Here is a 17,445-nt window from a genome sequence, read left to right on the forward strand (position 1 = left end):
TATGAAGGTGGAATGTGTCTGATCTTCTATCTCCATGTTAGCCCTGTTCATTATAAGTTTCTGAATGCGACTTGAAGATTAGAATATGGTACATGTATGTAGTTGTGGGTGAAAGTGAGTATATAAATACCAATAACATCATGTTTGTGGTTGTTTCAATTGGCCCCAGCCCAGTATCATCCATAACCAACTGACCTCCCCTCCCTGTCGGTCGTGTGGGCTCTCCTAAGGTTATTGGACTAAACCTGTTATAGGAATAAAATTCCCTGACAAATCGTCCATGCAAATAACAGGAGAGCACTGTAGTACCCATTGCAGGATGTCATCCAGTGTAACACAAACATCACCTAATCCCATAATACTGCCTCCCTCTGGGAGACTAAGTCTCACTAAGTGTGTAGTCAATCCTCTGATTCCACCACTCACTGTTGCTTTGTTTTGAAGAAGATTGAGTCAACCTGTGACACTAACTCTTCAGGGGACCCAAACCAATTTCCAGGCAGCAAAATTGGCTTTTCAAAGTCAATTTTCTACTAGGCTAAGTCATTCATTATGGGTTCACCACACCACGAAGTGGTGTGGTGAAACCATATTGCTTTTTCTGATGTTTCTTCTTCTTCTCCTCCTCCTTCTCCTCCTGCCATTTTTTTAAATGGATTCAGCTTCTTCATTTTAGGGCCCAAGGTCCTGAAATTTGGTATGGAGGTACAGTGGGCAAATACCCCTAGGCGTTTTTTAAATTATTGTGATACAGGCTTTTAGAATGGTTTTATTTGAGTTTTTTGGCTGTATTATAGCAAATGTATTACTGTGTTAGTGTACCGTGTTTACCACGTCTGGGCATGAGTCATCACAATGGAATGCAGGGCATCAACCAATAGGCATGCAGCTTTCCTCTATACTTCTTGCTGATTGGCTGTTGGGATTTAACTTGATTAACACCTGCACAGAGCATTTCCATACTGACAGTATGTCTTTATTCAAGTGTTTTGGTAGGTATTTCAAGCTTTTCTGCTCCAGCATTGGAATGCGGGGCATGAACGTTTTTTATATTTATTTTGAAAATCAACAGTTTGCATTATGCAATTAAAAATCCTAACCAATAAAGTAGGAAATAGCTATCCAACTGTTGTTTTAGTTGTATGTTACTTCATATTATAGTTATATCAATGTAAATCATTGTTTTCCCTTGTGTTTCTCATTCTTTCCCTGCCATGACGTCGTAAAATGTGGTGAACCCATCGCTGTATTTGCTCCAAAGCAAATATTGGCCTTTCTAGTTATAAGTTGAATCAACACTACCTCATAGCAAAAAATGTGATGTTGCTGACAAAAATGGTTCCATGTTTTGTATCGTAGTCAGAATCTAGTTATTAATTGCTACCAAAAAATAGCTTTTGGGGCTATTTCAAATGCATCAGTATCAAATGATTATGAAAATGTGCTAAGAAATGCATATGCCAGTAAATGTCAATATCAGACAGACTTTCTCTGATATTTATGGGTTCACCACACCACGAAGTGGTGTGGTGAAACCATATTGTTTTTGCTGATGATTCTTCTCCTTCTCCTCCTGCCATTTCTTTAAATGGATTCAGCTTCTTCATTTTGGGGCCTAAGGACCTGAAATTTGGTATGGAGGTACAGTGGACAAATACCCCTAGGCGTTTTTTAAATTATTGTGATACAGGCTTTTAGAATGGTTTTATTTGAGTTTTTTGGCTGTGTTATAGCAAATGTATTACTGTGTTAGTGTGCCGTGTTTACCACGTCTGGGCATGAGTCATCACAATGGAATGCAGGGCATCAACCAATAGGCATGCAGCTTTCCTCTATACTTCTTGCTGATTGGCTGTTGGGATTTAACTTGATTAACACAAGCACAGAGCATTTCCACCTGCACAGAGCATTTCTTGCTGATTGGCTGTTGGGATTTAACTTGATTAACACCTGCACAGAGCATTTCCATACTGACAGTATGTCTTTATTCAAGTGTTTTGGTAGGTATTTCAAGCTTTTCTGCTCCAGCATTGGAATGCGGGGCATGAACGTTTTTTATTTTATTTTGAAAATCAACAGTTTGCATTATGCAATTAAAAATCCTAACCAATAAAGTAGGGAATAGCTATCCAACTGTTGTTTTAGTTGTATGTTACTTCATATTATAGTTATATCAATGTAAATCATTGTTTTCCCTTGTGTTTCTCATTCTTTCCCTGCCATGTGGTAAAATGTGGTGAACCCATCGCTGTATTTGCTCCAAAGCAAATATTGGCCTTTCTAGTTCATTCTGTTTTGGTGGATTCCCTTAATTAGTTTAAAGTCTTTGAAGAAAACTGTGCAAGATTTTTTCCCCTGATCTGTTACATGTACATTGTACCTTTCACTGGAAGACTTAGACTTGTTCATCCTTACTAATCTGAATTCAAACAATAAACAGCTTACAGTGCATGACAGACACGTTAAGCTGCAAAGATTAGTCAAACTACTAGTATCATCTTGGATTGTAAGACCCCTCCCTTCAGTACACAGTTTAAGCTCATCAAGTCAGGATCATGCAAGATATGCTATCCACCTGCTGTTTTCCTACAGCAGTGCTTGATACTGCAAAATACATTTAGTTTTGCATGGTTACATTTTGTAGCAGGAGGTAAAATGAGGTTTACTGGGTGTTTTGAATGAGTTCACAGTGGGCACAATTATCTCACAGACTGTATTATTATTATAGTAATTCATGGTGCATGAATTTGCAGTGCCAAAAATTCACAAAAGAGAGAGGTCACATGTACATCACAAATTGAAATAAAACCACCAGGAAAGTTTCCGCTTTATGGTAATAGGGAAATGTGCATGTACATGTAGTTGCCTCAAATATATTACATGTACAAATCTATGTACATGTACATGTACATGTATGTACAAATGTATGTACATGTAGTATGATCACCCTCGACCATGTTGAAAAGTGGTCATATGTTTGACCGAACAAATTTATCAAGATTAAATAAAGGCTTACTACAGTAACTACTACTAACTACTTACTACACTGTACATGTTGCCTTTTGTTGCAGGTTTTTGAACAGGGTTGGTGGCAGCCTAGATGAGCTGGGACAACAGAACATGAGGAATAAAGTCCAGGCAGCTCTGGTGAAAAATAGTAAGCACTGAGGACACTTCATTGTTTAACGTGCATTGCAAGTTACTGCAACAACTCACAGTGATATCTAATGTTTCTGAAGCAATGAAAGACAGCACATGCAAAAGAAAATTGGCTAGAAATCAGGGATTCTATTCATTCTATTGCAGCCATATGTCAGCTGGCTCACACTTTCTATCTGCAAGGTTTGGTCTCTAAGCCTTAAAATTTACCCTCGCAGTAGACGGTGCAATCTGCCTGCGCAGCAAATTGGACCCTCTATGTTCAGCTTGACAGCTACTGGGAGTACATTCCTTTTAGGCCAATTTCTACTATTTATTCAGCCTACAAAGGAGTCTGGTAGAGACTGAAAATTACCATCATTAACAGTTTACTGAACTAAGCTATAATTGAGTTGACACTCTCCTTGTGCAATGTTTTAATTGGCAGTAGCTATTGGTTCACAATAATCACAGCTGATAGCACTTTTGCTGATTCACAGATGTAGAGAGACTGGCTGCTGAGCTGAACTGTGGAACACCGACCATGCAGCTCATCATCGATGGGTTACAACAGCCACTGGACTATGATATACGAGCAGGTACTGTAATAAGGCTTTATGAATGGTAGAATTTGCTATGTGTAAGTAATGTATATTTTGACAATTGTGTTCTAGCCAGTCTGAAACCTTTTTTTCTTTCATCTCAATTTTGTTTGACAGAATATTATGCTGAGCGGTAAAGGCACAATGAGCCAAGGGGATGTGCATCCCTTCGAACAGTTTGAAACCCTGACCCTCTGATCTATTTCCTGCATTTTGAGGGCCACATTTTTACTAAGCATACATCTCCATCCATATCGTAATACGCCTATTTTTGTCTGTCAACGGAATTGGGCAAAATTTTTGTCAGTCATGAGCAACAAAATTCCATTTCAAGATGGAGATTAAGACGCTGGCAAGAATACCGAGTTACAATGTACGTCATGTAATGCAATAACTGCAATGACAGTGACATAATTACCCTGGGAGCCAAATTTGCTGTAGTCACACAGAGAGCTTACGCATGCACCGAGGCAAGTATAAAAGTCGAGGCCAGCAGATAGTGGGCACCATAGCCGAGACGGTGTTAGTTCGAGGAGGGGTATCACTCTCCTGTGCTTGCGTAAGCTCTTTCGCACATTGCCTCAGCAAGTTTGGCTCCCAGGCTAGACATGACACGAGTACTCCATGTGTTTCCTTACAGAATTTGAGAAGCCCCTGTTCAAGAAAGGCCTGGTGTCCATGAACGACCTGAAGGCCGGAACCACCCTAACGGGACGGGTCACCAACCTCACGGACTTCGGCGCTTTCGTGGACATCGGGGTCGGGAAGGACGGGCTGATCCACAGGAGCAAGATCCGCCCGGACAGACTGAAGGGGAAGAAGAGCCTGGGGCCCGGGGACAAGGTGGAGGTGAAGGTGTTGAACGTGGAGCCATCCCGGGGTAGAATCGGACTGGAGCTGCTCACACTCATCAGCTAGAGGGCGCTGCAACGTCACACTCATCAGCTAGAGGGCGCTGTGAATTCACACTCATCAGCTAGAGGGCGCTGTGACTTCACACTCATCAGCTAGAGGGCGCTGTGACTTCACACTCATCAGCTGGAGGGCGCTGTGACTTCACACTCATCAGCTGGAGGGCGCTGAAAATTCACACTCATCAGGCTGTGACTTCACACTCATCAGCTAGAGGGCGCTGTGACTTCACACTCATCAGCTAGAGGGCGCTGTGACTTCACACTCATCAGCTAGAGGGCGCTGTGAACTCTAATGTGTGCTTCAGCAACTCTTTCAGACTGGATACTACTACAGTAGAAGTGGTAGCCTGTGTCTAGTGTTTAATGGTTTGGGCAAGCTCTCTTCAGAGCTGCAGGAGCTCTCTGTTGCCCGACTCAACTAGGCACCTGTAGAGTTTTACACAGCAAGATTTGGAAAAACAAATTAAACTTTTCAAAACAACCGTAGGAGTTGGGACAGGTGGCAGAGAACTCCTGCAGCCCCAGAGACAGCCTGCCTAAACCTGATACACTGGACACCAGGTTATAGAAGTGGTGAACACTCTAAGCAACCAACAGTTCTGGTTATAGCTTTCTTATAGTTCTATACAGCGTTTAAGAGACACACAAGGATCACATGTTGCAATGTTTGACCTAAAATAAAAGCATTTATTTCTTCAGTTATATTCTAACATTAAATTTTTACGTACACTGATCATGAGTCCTAAACTCCTTGATTTAGACCACTTTGATACATTATACCTTTATCTTACACCCATACCTTTCCTAAGAACACAACAATAGGGACTGCCAGCGATTCGAACCCAGAACCCTCAGATTCCGAGCCAACAACCCTAACCTTGACCCCCACCCCCCACCCCCGTGTTAGCCAGTCTGATTGGTTGATCACAATATTTGGCCCAAATCCCAGTCGTGCTGTTTAAGGAAACATAAACCTTACTCAGGTCAGGAGTCATGATGACAATTTATGTCCCATGGTGCTTCAGTCTGACCTCTGATCATCCTGGAGTCTCTGATACATATGTCTTTGTCTTGAACTTGAATCTGGTTCGTATGTCTTCATCTTTTCCTCGGTATGGGGTACACATTGAGCTGCCTAATCTCCTTAATGTCAAATCTCATGTAAGTCAGTACAAACAGATTTGTAGAATCTGATTATGAAGCAAGACAATTATTTATAAAAGTCCTGGCATTGCAGTAGGCATGCCAAAAACTAAGTATTAATTGAAGTGTCATGTTTTTTGTCGGCAAGTTGTGCTGCAAACTGTAATTTGCATTCTTTTCTGTATACTTTGCCATTCTTGTTAAACCTTCATCTCTACTAAATGTTATCAATTCAGGGGCTGACAGATTGTACCCTTCATCTACACATATAAATAAAATAATCCTTTGGGATCAATAGACAATACTGAAATAATACCGGTCCAGTTTTGTAAAAAAATATCTTATCATGGACTGCTAGTGCTAGTCTTATATAGGTTTTCTCCACCTGTCAGACAAAAAAAAAGTGGTAACCCTTAATTACCACTCATATTATGCACATAGAGATCAATTAATGTTGAGAAGATATACAGTTTATTAAAATAGCCTGAATGCCAGGCGATTTCTAGGGCCTTCACAGCCTAGCTCCTTGGCTCTGGGACCAAGGTGCCCCAAAAGAAATTAATTAATTATACCAATATATATATGTACGTATATATGATATATACAGCTGGCGCAGAATTTAGATAAGTTCCTCACAGAATTTTCAGTTAACTGGAATTTAACAAAGAATCTCGTGGGTCGTGGCTCCGATTTTTTCTTTTAAATTTGCTTAATATTTTTTATTTAACCCTACTCAAACTACACGTCACCCTTTCGTAGTCCTCACTAATGCCAATACGATGCATAGTCGTACAACCGTACAACCCTACTTGTATGTGTAATGGTTTAGCCCTATTTACATTTAGGGGTGTGACACTGAGTAACATTGGAAAGTCCCTAGTGTCGGGGATTCCCCCTACCCGGAAATGACGACACTTACGTGCCAATACAGTTACCGCCTTTACTCCCTTTAATTGCTGTAGTCTGGCACGACCAACTTGTATAGTGATCTTACATTTTACAATAAATTAGACACACAAAAGCTAATAGATAATATGAACATTAGCAATTGTTTTCTAATACAAAAGACGTTTAATGTGGATACTTTTGATAAAAAACACGAAATACTGGGGAGTGTGCCTACGAGAAGGAACAGCGCTTCAAAATGGCGGACATGTATGGAAAACTTCATGTCGTTTGGGTCCTTTTCGAATTTTCCTAACTTCGCCACGGGTTTGAAAACTACAAAAGCCACCAATGCAGAGACAAGATATACAGGAAGGTGAGAAGCCACGATAGAGATAGATATATTAAACTCAAATGTAAAGATAGAGGTATTGATATCATCGTGGATCTTCAATTTTTGAACCGAAAGCATGTCGCATGTTCATGTAAATTTTAGTTTCAGTTTCCTTGGAAAGCAACTGGTACCAAGTGAAACTCATCACTTAGAGACCACGTCTAGCGACGTTAAACAAACCCTACAGCAATAACGAAAAGTACTCAGGCTTACTCGAACTGTGTGAAAATTAAACCTACACTGTCGACTTACAACCAAGGGGGTTAAAAATCAATCTTGGTCATATACACGAAACAAAGTCTGGCTAATGTTCGGTATGATCATGAAAGTCACGTCTTCACTCGGCACTAATGTCGCCCCAGTACACCTGATCCACGCCGGGGAGGACCCGGACACCCTGCTGAAGCCTCTGGCCAGGGGGATCGAGAAGTACTTCAAACAACCGGACCTAGTCACGTATGATACGTTCAACACCCAAAATGCAGGTAAGAAACATTATGTTCTACAATGTAGGTTATGTTACTTAATAGTTTAATAGCTAATGTATTAGTAATTGATTTGTGTTTGAATTTGGAAAAAAAAAGGCAGTAACAACTACCCACAAAGACCAATCAGGGGCCAATACTATTAGAACTGCATGCCAAAAAACAGTTACTCAAGCAACTGGATATGATTTTGAAAACGTCAGACGTTTCAGCTAGTATCCACTAGCTTTCGTCAGTGACTGAGAGACCAGAGGGGAAAGCAGGTTTATAAACACAACCTATTGATTGATATGCAAATAAAGTGAAGACAAGTTTTTGGTAGTCGAAAAAGGAACAAAAGTCAGACAAGTCAAGACAAGATGATGCAAATTAGTCTGAAAGCTCCTGTTATACAGAACAGGAGCTTAAGTGTTGTCTGTCCTCGGGGCTGGGAGTGCTAAATCCCAAGTGCCGGAAAGATCGACCCGTAGCCCCCCTTTCCTGTTGAGGGTGGGGTTGTACATTCTTTCATATATTGCCTCTTTAACACCCCGTTCCCACCAGCGTGTTTCACGGTCTAAGATATCCGTGGACTCGACTTTGAAAGAGTGACCTTAGAACTGCATGGTTTTTGTGGACAGGTGGTCACTCAGAGAAAAAAATATCTATTATTAAAATGGAAAAGTATCTTATTAAAATGGTAAAAATTGGTCAGATTTTATAAACGATTAGTAAAATGCTCTTTATGTAGAGGTGGTCACTTTAATTTACCATCAGGTGTTGCCAGTTTTTCCTGAATTTATCGTTAAGTGTTGGCAACCCTCCTAAATTTACCATATATAGCATTGCCAAGATCCCCCCATGCAGACCCTCATACGTGTGCTCTTTGTGATTCAAGTTCCTGCTAATTTCTCCCTAGGGTCAGAATCTGTCAGTGAGAAAGTTGCAGAGGCCATCAGAGATGCCAAGGAGAAGAAGATACCTTCTGCTGTCATCATCAGCAAGAAGTTCCTCGACACCATCTTCCTGAATAAGAACAAGGACCAGTTGATAGGTGAGAATGCTGCATCTTGCACATTTCTACATGTAGAACATCTGCAAATAGTTGATAATTAAAATTATGATGCTTGCTATATATTTACTATAAGTTGAAGCCTGAATGCTAGATCTAGATCTAGATCTGAGCAAGAACATTGTAGTAATCAAGGACCCTTCCAACAATCCCAGAGTTCAATGCGCTCTGTGTATTTTGTGAGGAGGAATTCTAGGCCATACCAATTTAATTTGTTGGATCTCGGATTCGCCTCTTTATTTTTTTCTGATTTGCAAAAAAAAAAAAAAGATTTTGGTTCGGAATCAACACAGATGTGCTCATATTTTTCACCCAACAATTGAGGAAAGTTCTTTTCTTCCTAGATGTCACAGTTTTTCCATCTATCAATGCAGTGGTTTCATTAAAAGTTCAAAATTCATTGTTTAATATATTAACCCAGCCTTTAATGCTGACGTCATGGCTCCTATTGTAGCATTTGGGGCCATAATAGGATGCCTAGACCTGTTTTTATTTTTATTTTTTTTTTTGCCCTGTCGCTTCCCATTTTTTCTGAAAAAATCGGAGAACCAACAAATTGAATTGGTGCAGCCCTAAATGACAAAAAAAAATCTCTGTATTCCAATAGTCTATAGTCCTCAGATTTTTTGGGTAACTGCCTATATGTTTAATAATGTAGTCAACTGACAGCTTTCATTATTACATGTACTTCAAGGATACGTTTTTAAGTCAAATACAGTTCTGGGAATATGGTGAAATACATATGTTTCAGCACCAAGGACAGAATACATGTGGCAGTCTTTAATCAAGTGTTACTGCTAGATAGAAATTTTAATTTAAAACTTCTGTTGAGTGATTTTTGTCACACCAATTCAATTTGTTGGTTCTCGCACTTTTTCAGAAAAAGTATGAAGCAACAGGGCCAAAAAAGCAGGCTTAGGCATGTTTTTATGTTTTTCTTTCATGTTCCCTCTGCAGAGCTGATTGTAGATGACAACAGCTACAGTGTTTTTGTGCCCATCTGGCTGGGTGTGGATGAACAGGAGGTTGACCGTTACAGCAGTCGTCTGGCCGCCAAGCCTCCTGTCAGAGGAGAAAACTACGCCACAGACAGCGAGAACTTCCAGATCCTCGCTGAGACTTTGGTTATCAAGGCATGGCTTGGTATGAACCTGTTACATACCATAAGTTCAGTTATTTTTGCAGGACTTAAAGGCATCCAATGCAATTACAGGGCAGCAAAACTGGAATATTCTGATTTCTGAATAAGGCAATCTTTGTACTGCTTCACATTAGCAAATTTGAGTCAGTATTTCATACTTGGGGCATTCAAAACTGCAGAAACAAGCCCTAAGATGAGTCCTTTATTTCATGGGAGGTACCCTAACAAACAGCCAAGGGCCCTTCCAGTAACCATTTTCTGTGGGAATTTGGATATTTTTGCTCCATGACGGTCAATATACACTGGGATAGTGTGGTACTAACTCAGTATTATATGTAGATAAATGACTAGAATCATTATATTGACTTTGAAAAATCAGGTTTCCAAGCCCTAAAAACTGTACTGGACGCCTTTAATTTTATAGTAGGAGCAAAAAGAAGGCAGTTGATGATACAGTATTCTTCAGTGCAGTAGAAATACAACACACATATTCACAGTTAGTAGGATTTTGCATTTAAGAGATCACCACAATAATGAAACCACCACAAACATTTAAAGATTCACAGTACCATAATCTCCAAGCAGATCTTTTCTTGGCTGCAATACAGTATCAAAAGTAGCATAAAAATACATAAAAATGCGTATAACTTTGAACTATAGTTCATGGTATTTAGGTGTGTAGTTATATAGTATGTTTTTGGTACAATAGACTGTTACTCATTGTTAGACTTATTCTACATTGTACCTTGTTTCCAGGTGAGTACATCCCATCTGAAGGTGATGACTCCACACCAGGTAGGTGAAGTACATGTAAAGTGCCAGACTTTTCAGTAGAAATCTGAGAAACAAATTAAATTGTGTGGCCCAAACAATAAAATACTGACACAAGTGTTAGGATGGATGCAGGTGCATGGACACCACAGGAAGACTTGTTAAAGGTATTGCAAAAAGTAAGACTACAATAGACCGTATCCCTATAAATACCTACCCTTCACCTTTATCCTGCCTCTGGACTAAGAGGTTGGGAGTTCGAATCCCAGCTATTGTCACTCACCCGACATGCACGCTACTGTTTAGGATCGCAGTCCTTAGGACGGGACGTTAAGCCGTGGTGCACTGTTTATTGCGCTTGTCGAAAAGAGCTAGGGGAATTTCCCCAGTACAATGAACCTGTAAATACTGTACATAGCGTCTGTCTTCTCTGTCACAACCAGTGGAAGATTAGCTCTTTGATGAGCTAAACTGGTTCGAGATCACTTTCACTTTCACCTTTATACCACACCTGATCCCACACCTGTAATACACACCTGTGTTACTGTACTACTTGTCATGTCTGAACATGTCACGGTAAAAGTTCCTCAAACATATGTTGAGGAACTGCCACAAAAGGAGATTCCTTTATAGAGATTTATTTCTAGATATGACGGGAGTTTTAAATATATCTTAGTGTAGTAGTAGTAGTATATCCTATAACCTTGACGGTTGTAGGGGCATCATGACAGCCAGCATGTCTGGACTTGTCTTATCTTATTGTGCTATATATACAAGTTCAGAAAGGAACACTAACACAAACAAGTACAATATACATGTGTAGGAGGAAGGCAGCCCATTATTTAATGTTAGAAAAAAGGACTGTGGTTCATTAGAATCCTAAAGGCCATCATTTTGCCTTTTTGGTTGCAATATCTCTACACGATTTTTCTCAAACTGCAAACATTGGCTGCTGCGAGTATAAAGTGGTTTATAGTACTTTCAGTCAAAGAAACTTCACAAGAATCAACACGATGAACTGTTTTACAGAGAATCATCCAGAGCACCTGAGAAGTAGGGAGCCAGTGGAGTCTGTGGATCCCTCTAGTGTTCAGGAGCAGCCAACCACAGATGTGTCAGGTGAGAACTCCTAATATTCTGGTTAACTCAATACTTAAATCATGTTTTTGCATACTATGTTCCCATTATATTTTCATTGTATTGTTTCAACTTACTTACTGCCAACCTTTTCCTTTGTTTTAACTGACGCATTGACTCATTATATTTTCATTCACAAACTAATTTTTTTTTGTTTGGTTAATTTATTGATTCACTGTATTGTGTCACCTATTTATTGCCAATTTTGATTATTTTGTTTGTTTCATTCATTTCAATAATTCATTGTTTTGCTTCAATTTCTTTTGCTATTACTTTATTGTTGTTATTTACTAAATTTATTTGATAAATGTAATAATGTAAGAACATGATGAAGGGGGGGGGAGGATATCAAACAAGCCACCATGGCTTTTTCCTTTACCCTGCACATTTGTTTTTTTTTTTTCCTTGTTTGTGTTTTGTGAAGTTTGCTTGTATTGTTGGGCCACACCAATTTAATTTGTTGTTTCTCTGATTTGCCCTGTCCATTCTTTTTCTGATTTGCAAAAAAAAAAAAATTTTGTTCTAAATCAACTGCAAAATGCTCAATGAAAGACATATTTTGGCCAAAACGGTTGAAGAAAGTCCTTTTCTTCCTAGTTATTAAAGTTTTTCAATGTAACAGTGCAACTTTGTTTCATTAAAAGTTGAAAATCTATTGTTATTGTTATTGTTAAACCAGCCTGGTATGTTCACTTCATGGCTCATATTGTAACATTTTGGGCTATCATGGGGTGCTTTGGTCTGTTTTCTTCTTGTTTTTGTTTTTTTCGCTTCATATTTTTTCTGAAAAAATCTGAGAAACAACAAATTAAATTGGTGTGGCCTTGTTATGTATGTGCGAATAAATAAAATCAAAATCAACTCTACAGACACCCACACTTCTGACCACCCCACCGAAACAGCCACCAGCACGGAGAGCAGACCGGCCAATCAACAGCAGGAAGAGGACGGGTCAGCGTCCTGTGCTGCGGCCATGGCGGGGAGCGGGCTTCACATGGACTACGGGAAAGCACTGGACAAACTGGACATTTGTGGTAAGTTGTCACTTTGAGGATAAGTTTTTTTCAGTCTTGGTAGAAAGTGAATTTACAGTTATCCAATACAGTTCTGTGAATCTGATGAAATACATACGTTTCAGCACCAAGGACAGAAGCCACATGGAAGCCTGTTTATCTGTTTTTTAGATCTTTTCATTCATTCAAGTGTTACTGCTAGATAGAAATTTTAATTTTAAACTTTATTGAGTGATTTTTGTGAGGCCACACCAATTCGATTTCTTGGTTCTAGCACTTTCAAGAAGAAATATGAAGCAACAGGGTGAAAAAAGTGGGCTTAGGTACTAGTATTCTATCATGCTGCGATAAGAGCCATAAAGACAACGTACCAGGCTTTTTAAAAAGCCAAACTATAAAGTTTCAACTTTTAATCAAATCATTGCATTGATTCATGTAAATTGAAAAACTGAAACAACTAGGAAGACAAGGACTTTCAACTGTTAAGGCTAAAATATACTACTATTTAGAAAGCATTTTGGAGACGATTTAGAACCTCAATTTTTTTCGCACTTTAGAAAAAATGAAGTGGGCAAATTCGAGAACAAGTTCACTTGATAAAATTTGGTGTGGTCTAATTTTAGAGTTATAGGCTAAGAGCCTTCCTTGTGTAATTTCAGAGCAACAAGAAAACAAAAGCGAAGGGCCAGAAGTGGACCCAACTCAGCCACATCCATCAGATGCACCAAACGAGGCGGTCGCTAGTGGTGAGGCCAGACCTGCAAACCAGCAGCAGGAGGAGGGGGGGTCAGGCTGCTGTGACAAGGCCATCGGAGCAGGGGGGTGTCACCTGGATCCAGAGAAGGGGTTGTCAGGCCTTAACCACGATGGTGAGATGATTTGTCTGTTTGTTTGTTTGTTTGTTTGTTTGTTTGTCGGAAGCATTGTTTATTCATGAGAAGGTGAGCTGCAGGCCTGCTTTTCATTGAGGGTAAGGGTCTGACAAAATATATAAGAAAGATAAATTTTACATCATTATTCATCCTAATAAATCTATACACATATTTTCATATATACAAGGTACAAAATACAATATGTATAACTGTATGTACACAAGAGGTAGAAGAGCAAATAGTGCATGTCTGTTCATTTTGGCCATTTCTGATTCTGTTACGTAAAGATTCTCTTAAAGAATGCTTGGTTGGTGGCAGACTGTTTAAAACAATGGATCCACAGTAGCATAATACAATGTATATGGATCTTCTAAAGCTCTCTCGCTGAGGTTTTCAGACAACCAGTTGATTGTGAAACTGAATATTTCCTGTGATCCTTATAAAACAAACTAGAAACTTCCACTTTTGACCAACAGGTAACATGAAGTCATGTTTATTTTAACAGCTGAAGATTCCTGCCATGGGTGCCAAGGAGTGCCTTCACTGGGCTCGAGGAACACAGCTACAGCCTCAGCACCTGCAGGTGGTCCAGCTGCAGCTACAGGACAACCTGCTGCACCTGCCATTCCCGCTGGGCCTGCAGCTGCAGGACAACAAGTCCAGCCACCTGGTGCACCTGCAAGACCAACCAAACAAAAGCCAGCAAACATTCCAATACCTGGTATGTATAAAAGTGCAGCGCATTTCTTTTGTGTGTGGACATTTTCTCCTACTAATTTAAAGAATACAGAGTATGTCAAATGTTTTGTCTGACCAGTGGTATCCAATTCATGGTAACCAACAGCAGAGGCATCAACAACTTAAACATGTTGTGGCCATTTCTGGACTATCCTAGAAGAAAGGATATGGTCTTCATCTTAACTATGGTACAAATGTATGTCGGCAGAACATACTACGCCTGTTCTGTTGGAACGTACTACGACAGTTTCTGTTGGATGTTTGATCAATGTTGCAACAGAATTTTGTCTCTTGCATAAAATGTATTTTCAAATACATTATCTGAAAACTACAGACGTCATCCTGAAATATGTGATACGTTTTGTTTTAGTGCTTTGGTCTTAAGGTTACAGATTTCATACAGGCACAGCACCAAATAATAAACAGTTACTATTCTGTTAACAACCTCTTTTAATGTTTTAAAGGTGCTGGAGGAGCAGCTACCAATGTTGGAATTCCATCCCCGGATGACTCAACTGACAAAGAGCTCAAATCGGTAAATCTTGCTTCTATGTATATATGTTGAAAATGCTTAACAGGTGCTCTGTTGATAACAACAAGACTGCATGAATTGTGTGACTTTGTACATTTTACATGCTGGTAGACTGTAAAGTTTTTGAGACAGTACTCATTGGGATATATAGTACTCAAGCAGCCATTTTACGTTTGATATTTTGCCATTTAGAATACTCTTAATGCACAGTCTTTAATTCTATAGATTCTATCATTTTTAGAAATTAAGAACACTCTTGTAAAGTTAGATATATGTGATGCAGGAAGTACTGTACACTGTAAGATTCCGCATAGAAACCTGTCAACATCTAAGTGAAAGACAATGATTTTTGTACTTACATGTACACATGTGTATTTCAGCCTATTCCTGAGAATGGCCATGGTAACAGGAAACACAAATGTCCTTCAAGTGAAGGTAAGACCCTTATAATTAGTGCTACTCAGTACATTACTTAAGTTTGTAATCAAGTTTTCCCCCCTGCCCTCTGCTTTTATAAGCAAAAGGTGATTATGAATATTATGAAACAAGTTTGAACTGCAATAGCCAACACAAAACATTGGAGTTCAATTTTATGTATGGCAATTGCAATTCAAACTTGTTTCATAATGACTTCTACCAACACAGATGAACTTTCAAGATGTGATTATGAATACAAGAAAATTGTTCTCAGATGGATAGACAGTTGCATGTAAATGTCAACGTGTGTATCGATGAATAATATATACAATTTTCTATACAGTAATCATTCCTCCAGGAGCCTTTTACAATGGTACCAATGACCTGTCGTCATCAGACCCCAGCCCCCCACAAGACCCTCAGGCTCAGTACATGGTCGACCTCTGTGAAGATCTTCATGATGACCTGAAAATGAAGCTGGACCCTCAGATGCCACTCATCAAGAACTGGCGCAACTTCGGCAGCAGGAACGGCATCAAGAACCAGGAACTGAACTACATCGAGTTCTGCGCCAGACAAGGGCAAAGCCCCACAGTGGCAGTGTTCCACAAGTTGCCACACTTGACCGTGAAAAAGTTTAAGGAGGACTGTAAGTTTTACAAACGGATGGATGTCCTAGAGGTCATGAAGAGGCATGGCTACTGACTTACATTTGGGCCGTCACTACACGTTAATTTAACCCTTGTCCTGCGGAGCACAACAATTGTTGTTCTCCACATACAGTACCAGCTAAATAACACCCTGTATAGGTACGATTTGGGGTGTTTCTCATACAACGCATCACACCGCAGCAAAACGCAACAAATGCGGAAGTAACTATGCCATTGCAGGGCAAAAAAAATTGGGGGTCTATGATCTAAGCATGAAATTATTGAAAAATATTGTGCTAGGAATGCCAGCTGGACAAGGGTTAAAGTCTGTGAATAATTTCTTCAGGTTGGCAAGAAACTGTATAAGAAGACTCTTTATTCAACTACCATTGGTGACCTTCTTCAGGACAACAATGACTGGTTAATATGATTCGTACTGCAGCTAGGTCACAGAAACTTTGGATGTGAAAACCCTTGGTTCATTGAATAAAGAACCTTCTTACACTTTAAACTGTAAATTGCCCCCCTGTTATATTTCAGAACTATGGTATCAGAGAACAACCTAAAAGGATTTTAGAGAGGAAAGAGGAAGGGAAAAAATCAGAGAAGATTGTAATGCTACTATTTGCTAGAGAAGATAATTGACCATCTTTAATTATAGATTTTGGGTTTACTATGATCAGCCAGGAACATTCTAATATTAAAAAGCAGTAACTGTTAATTGTCCTGTTTGGAAATGGGATGCTGAATTCGATTTATGAGGGCTGCTCATAAATGCTGCTTCACATGAAGGCTGTTAGAGAAAGGTGTGTTTTTATTATCATGTTCAAGGACCTGGTATTCTGTTTTATGTTTGTTCAAATCGTTGTATCACATTTATCCTCACATCATACATTGTATCTGTGTTATTTAGAGTTAAAACTTTAGATCCAACACAAATCATATCATTCTGTGTTGTCATGATTGTAAATTTCATGGTAAAGTGGTACAGAGAGAAAAATATGAGAGAAATAATGATGATACATCATACATTGCCTTTGCCTTTGCCTGTATGCCTACTCATCTGTCGCATCTACAGGAGATTCCAACAACAATATTGTCTTTTCTGTCAAATTTGTGTTTCGGGTATTCTTGCCTATTGTGATAATAAAGCTTGCCACTATATAATCACTGTATAGCATGGATGTTTCCAGACAACAATATAGATGAAAGAGGGTCTGCATGGGGGATCCTGGCAAAGCTTTACAGTAAATTTAGGAGGGTCTACAACACTTAACGGTAAATTCAAGAAGGCCATCAACGGCAAATTGTTCTTGTGCAAGGCTTGGGGAATACTTCATTGGTGGTGCATTAAAATGGTTCACTACACCTCAGGGGAAAAAGACATGCAAACCCTCATGAGTGTTTACGAACACTGTGAACTTGTCCTTTTGGGCTTTGATAATTTTACATACCATCAATTATTCAATCAATCAAAAATGGTTTATTGCTAAAAATCACGAACATTGCAGCAGAAACTAACAACTAACAGTTACACAATCTCTGAGTCAAATTGTCGTGGT

The 17,445-nt window shown here is 39.4% G+C and overlaps 2 protein-coding genes across 2 annotated transcripts in view; both read left to right on the forward strand.

Moving 5' to 3' along the window:
- Positions 1 to 5,424, forward strand: part of LOC109482800 (S1 RNA-binding domain-containing protein 1-like) — a 21,677-nt gene extending 16,253 nt beyond the window's left edge. The window contains exons 16-19 of the mRNA XM_019785640.1: positions 3,072 to 3,157; positions 3,639 to 3,737; positions 4,381 to 4,663; positions 4,841 to 5,424. Coding sequence (XP_019641199.1) covers positions 3,072 to 3,157; positions 3,639 to 3,737; positions 4,381 to 4,658 — 463 coding nt within the window. The 3' untranslated portion in view covers positions 4,659 to 4,663; positions 4,841 to 5,424. The remainder of the gene's footprint in view (positions 1 to 3,071; positions 3,158 to 3,638; positions 3,738 to 4,380; positions 4,664 to 4,840) is intronic.
- Positions 5,425 to 6,928: 1,504 nt separating this feature from the next.
- Positions 6,929 to 16,959, forward strand: LOC109482812 (myosin tail region-interacting protein MTI1-like). Its single transcript, XM_019785654.1, has 12 exons — positions 6,929 to 7,058; positions 7,439 to 7,561; positions 8,460 to 8,594; positions 9,570 to 9,755; positions 10,510 to 10,548; positions 11,554 to 11,643; positions 12,531 to 12,695; positions 13,334 to 13,543; positions 14,052 to 14,267; positions 14,749 to 14,819; positions 15,197 to 15,251; positions 15,577 to 16,959. Exons 1-12 carry the CDS (start codon positions 7,034 to 7,036, stop codon positions 15,936 to 15,938), a joined length of 1,677 nt encoding a protein of 558 aa, XP_019641213.1. The 5' UTR covers positions 6,929 to 7,033; the 3' UTR covers positions 15,939 to 16,959.
- Positions 16,960 to 17,445: the final 486 nt, after the last annotated feature.

Source organism: Branchiostoma belcheri, unplaced genomic scaffold (assembly GCF_001625305.1).
Source record: "Branchiostoma belcheri isolate BF01 breed outbred unplaced genomic scaffold, Haploidv18h27 scaffold60, whole genome shotgun sequence".
In the NCBI taxonomy this organism is placed as follows: Eukaryota; Metazoa; Chordata; class Leptocardii; order Amphioxiformes; family Branchiostomatidae; genus Branchiostoma; species Branchiostoma belcheri.